General features: G+C 33.9%; 1 protein-coding gene across 1 annotated transcript; it reads left to right on the forward strand.

Moving 5' to 3' along the window:
- The first annotated feature begins 1,541 nt into the window (after positions 1-1,541).
- On the forward strand, positions 1,542-5,035 carry LOC7463394 (very-long-chain aldehyde decarbonylase CER1). The gene is made up of 10 exons (XM_052447279.1): positions 1,542-1,708; positions 1,881-2,098; positions 2,201-2,433; positions 2,603-2,822; positions 3,062-3,437; positions 3,536-3,647; positions 3,801-3,997; positions 4,148-4,249; positions 4,377-4,550; positions 4,651-5,035. Exons 1-10 carry the CDS (start codon positions 1,649-1,651, stop codon positions 4,825-4,827), a joined length of 1,869 nt encoding a protein of 622 aa, XP_052303239.1. The 5' UTR covers positions 1,542-1,648; the 3' UTR covers positions 4,828-5,035.
- The last annotated feature ends 218 nt before the right edge of the window (positions 5,036-5,253 follow it).

Below are 5,253 nucleotides of genomic sequence, written 5' to 3' on the forward strand. Positions count from 1 at the left end.
TATATAAAGAACAAAGTTAGGCCAAGCGCATGGTCTATGAATAAAGCGTGTGGGCCTTTATTTTTATTTTTTGTAAGTTAATGGGGTGGATGATATGTCATCTGCCTCAATTTAGCTTGAAAAAAAATAATTGATGTGTCATCTCGAATCCCAGATCCCGACTACTGTGGTAGTCGAAAAATCAAGGTGGCTGATTATTTTCTTCTAAAAACTCATTTTTAACTCACTTTCAACTCAAAACACCTAGAAAACATCTTAAGAACCTTGTTAAATCAATTTATAACCTTCAAAAGTGCAAAAACCACTTCGATATTTAAAATCAACTCGAAATCAAAAATCTTCCCGGCTCATATATGTGTTATAGGCACTTTTAAGATTTTTTAAAAAAACACTAATTTGATACGGAACAATTTGGAATGAAAATATATCATTTTGATGTCTAGAATAGTCGCAACAACTCTCTCTTTAGACTGGAATCCGACGATCCCCTCTATTTCCTCCCACCCAAAAAAGGATTGAAAATGATGAAAATAAATTAGAGGAATTGGTCACTTAATAGCTAAGAAAAATGGGGGATTCAAATGTACTTTTCAAATAAATTTAAAAGCCATGCACCATCTATTTTACTTGTATTTTTCATTTCAGTCCTTTATCTTTTAATTCAATCTTCTCTTCAAAAAAACATGTCATTGGATGCTAATTGGAAGCTAAATAAAAGCTCAATTATATAAAAAAAAAAGTTTGAAGATAAAATTAAAAATTAAAAAAAATTATTTCTGCGATTCATAGTGATTTATAAAAAGATAAACAGTGATTTAAATTACAGTAAAAAAAATCCACATTTTTTAATTTTATACTTAATAAAAAGAATGATAACAACATATTACACACAATTATGTTGAAGTTGTGATTGAAGTTTGAAAAAATAAAATCCACAAGCTTGCAATTGGGCAACCGTACTAATGAGCTTAAATTGAATCATGCGTGGTTTTACGTACGAATATGGTTGACGAAGTGCAAAACCTAATTGTACAGGTGTGCACTACAATAAAGTTTTTTGCTAGATGGCATCTTCGTATTAATGTGGTTGTTGGACAAGGTACACAATCGAAGCTTTACATTAAAAAAAAAAAAAAAAAAAAAAAAAAAAAAAACCCTCCCAGCTCTAACTGAGCAGTACATCATAAATTATTTCCTATTATTTCAAGAAAAAAATTAATTAATCTCTCTTGTTTTATAAATTAATTATTTAATCACTTATCATTGTTAATCATGCTTAATTTTATATTAATTTATTTCAAAAATACCTACTTCTCTCATCAATCATCAATCTTTCCATAGCATCTATTTTTTTCCTCTTTTATTACAAAAAATAGAAAAGAACAAAAAATAGATAAAAAAAAACTAAATAATTACTTTTTTCTTAGGAAGTGGACTAATTATTTCTTCTTTTTTTCAAAATTAAAACGATTAATTTATAATTTACCCAGCTCTAACTTGACTGAGCGGCAATACTGTTATTAAAAAAAAAATATTACTCATCAATAATTATGACGCTAAAGGAAATATTACTCATCTTCTATATATACACAGGCACGACCTCCCTACAAGTAAGGAAACAAAGATAAGTACTAGTAGCAGTGAAGTGATGGCTTCTCGACCTGGAATTCTCACAGACTGGCCATGGAAACCTCTTGGAAGCTTCAAGGTCTTATGGAAATCCCTCTCCTATCTCTCTCTCGCTCCTTTTCCTTCTCGTTAATATCTGATAACATACGTAGAGTAACTCATTTTCGTGCAAACAACGTTAATATATCATAAACAAAAACAATAATATTAACTATATATCTTTGTTTTGTTTGTGGTGTTCACTATTGCAGCATGTAATATTGGCTCCTTGGGTCATTCACAGCACCTACTCCTTCATGATTAAAGATGGAAAAGATCTCTCAACCTTTCTCGCATTCCCGCTTCTGTTGTGGAGAATGCTTCACAACCAGTTATGGATCAGTCTGTCCCGTTATAGAACAGCCAAAGGAAATAACAGGATTATCGACAAAGCCATTGAATTTGACCAAGTTGATAGAGAAAGCAGCTGGTATTTGTGTGTGTGTGTGTTAAACAATTTCATGCATTAATTTCCACTCTAGTGCTTGTGAAGTTTCTGATACTTAAGGATTTTCTGGATGGATATCTGCAGGGATGACCAAATATTGTTCAATGGAATTTTATTCTACGTTGGTATCCATACAATTCCAGGAGCTAGCCATCTCCCCATGTGGAGGTTAGATGGTGTAATTATAACAGCTCTGATTCATATGGGTCCGGTGGAATTCCTGTATTATTGGCTTCATCGACTTCTTCATCACCACTATCTCTACTCTCGCTATCATTCCCATCACCATTCCTCCATTGTCACAGAGCCCATTACGTGTAAGAGTGATCCAACATGATTAATTAGACCTCATGATCTTAATAAAAACATATCTTGATATAACGTAGACCAATATTCTCCATTGATATTAGCAATACATGATGATATACAGCAGGTACTTGTAATTACTACTTGACATTATCTTCTTTTTTGACATGTGCATCGCAGCTGTGATTCATCCATTCGCCGAGCACATATCCTACTTCATTCTATTTGCAATACCATTGATAACGACTATTTTGACCGGGACAGCCTCTGTAGCATCCCTTGCTGGTTATATCACTTACATTGACGTGATGAACAACATGGGTCACTGCAACTTTGAACTCGTTCCCAAATGGCTCTTCACCATTTTCCGCCCTCTCAAGTACCTCATGTACACCCCATCGTAAGTCTTGATTTCTTGCAATTTCAATTATTAATTCTCACCAGCCTAGCTCCTTTTCTTTTTATTAATGGGATTTCTTTCAGACTTGTGAACAAAAAGCATGATTGTTATGAAAGATTATAGGAAAATGATTCATCTCATCTTACAAAAACAAGAAAAAAAAATAATATATATATATATATATACCGTCGTCTATGGAAAATATACTGTTAATTATTTAGCATTTAATATGGCTGCAGGTTCCACTCTCTTCACCACACTCAATTTAGAACCAATTACTCACTATTCATGCCCATCTATGATTACATCTATGGCACAATGGACAAGTCTTCTGATACCCTCTATGAAGATTCGCTCAAGAGACCCGAGGAAGCCCCTGATGTGGTGCATCTAACTCATCTTACCACACCAGATTCCATCTACCATTCACGGCTAGGACTTGCCTACTTGGCTTCCAACCCTCAGAAATCGAAATGGTATCTCTCGTTAATGTGGCCGGTGACACTGTGGACCATGATGTTAACTTGGATTTATGGACGCGCTTTTGTTGTCGAGAGGAATCGCTTTCACAAACTCAGATTACAGACGTGGACAATACCAAAATACAATATTCAAGTAATTAATTAGAAGGATGTAACTCTGTCATTGATTAATCTAGTCCGTTCAGTTTAATTAATTTGGTCTCATTAATTTTCGTATCTACTCTTTGGCAGTACAACTTGCGATGGCACACAGCATCCATAAACACATTGATTGAAGAAGCTGTACTAGAAGCTGAGGAAAAAGGTGTTAAAGTGTTAAGTCTCGGCCTCTTAAATCAGGCAAGTACTTCACGGTTAAAATATAATGCATTCTAGGGGGGAAAAAATTATATTTATATTTACAGTGGTGGTTACTTAAGAAGGGCCAGTACTGGAGTTGAGTTTATTGTTTATATATTGTATTTTCATCATGTTCAAAAATAAATTTTGCAGGGAGAGGAGCTTAATAGGTATGGTGAGCTTTATGTGCAAAGGTATCCGAGGCTCAAAACGAAGGTGGTGGATGGAAGCAGCCTAGCCGTTGCTGCTGTGCTGAATAGCATCCCTAAAGGAACAACACAGGTGCTTCATAGAGGCAATCTCTCTAAGGTTGCCTACGCTGTTGTTTTAAATCTCTGTCGGAGGGGAATACAGGTATTTTTGATGTTGTCTAGCTACTAGGCCAATAGGCACATGTTGTCACTTGCTTCAATTTGACTTTAGTTTATTTAAATTGATTGTATAGGCAGGCAAATTTAATTCATTTAATTTGGTCATGTTTTAATTTCTAATTTTTTTTTTTAGGTGGCTGTTCCATACGAGGATGATTACAAGAGGCTTAAAAAATCCTTCGGCAGCAGATCTGATCAGAATAATCTGATTCTTTCAAAGAATTATTCAATAAAGGTATACCCTGAAAAAAATCAGAAATTAGAAATCAGTTTTTTGTCAAAAAAAAATTACAACTTAAACATAATACACACACACGTGCATAGTGACTGGCATTTCTAATTTCATAATAAACTTTGGGCAGACATGGCTGGTTGGGGATGGATTGAAAGGAGAAGATCAAAAGAAGGCAACAGAAGGAACATTATTCATTCCCTTCTCGCAATTTCCCCCGAAGAAATTGCGCAAGGACTGCTTCTATCACAGCACACCAGCAATGGCAGCCCCTGCATCTCTTGAAAATGTGGACTCTTGTGAGGTAATTAATTAGTCAAATATTGCTCAGCTTTAAAGTACTATTTGCATTATTTTTTAAAAAAAATTATTTCAAGAAAGATAATTAATTTGAATGATGACAGAATTGGTTGCCAAGAAGAGTGATGAGTGCATGGCGTGTGGCTGGAATAGTGCATGCCTTAGAAGGATGGAATGAGCATGAATGTGGTTACACCATGTCTGACATTGACAAAGTTTGGCAAGCAAGTATCCAACATGGCTTCAAACCTCTGGTCATCACGGCTCAATCAAAATTCTAATGGATATTTAGCTGCATTTTGTTGCTAGTCGTGCCTTAATTATATATGCTTGAAAGGATTGATATATTGTGTATCACCTCCATGATATTGCGCTGCTATATTTATGTTATCCACTACTATATATGTATTTTCTGTACCTATCAATATTATGCTACATTTCACTATGCAATTGACAAATAATAAGCAATGGATTAATTATGATGGTTAATTTTATTTTCTTTTATGCCTTCTCTACTATAACTAAAAATATTCAAAATATTGTCAATACAACAAGTTATTTAGTCATGATATCATGAGAATCTATTCGCCTATATTATCAAACCTACTTCTTTTAGCGAGTCAATATAGTTGTTATATCATGACAAATACAAGATATAATTAAAAAAAAAACTAAAAATTTTAAAGTTGACACTAGTTTCAGAAATT

Source organism: Populus trichocarpa, chromosome 14, assembly GCF_000002775.5.
Source record: "Populus trichocarpa isolate Nisqually-1 chromosome 14, P.trichocarpa_v4.1, whole genome shotgun sequence".
Taxonomy (NCBI): domain Eukaryota; kingdom Viridiplantae; phylum Streptophyta; class Magnoliopsida; order Malpighiales; family Salicaceae; genus Populus; species Populus trichocarpa.

Coding starts and splice junctions, on each gene's coding strand:
- LOC7463394 (XM_052447279.1), top strand. CDS start 1,649: ATGGCTTCTCGACCTGGAATTCTCACAGACTGGCCATGGAAACCTCTT. Junction 2,099..2,200: donor GTTGATAGAGAAAGCAGCTG/GTATTTGTGTGT, acceptor GGATATCTGCAG/GGATGACCAAATATTGTTCA. Junction 4,250..4,376: donor CAAAGAATTATTCAATAAAG/GTATACCCTGAA, acceptor AACTTTGGGCAG/ACATGGCTGGTTGGGGATGG.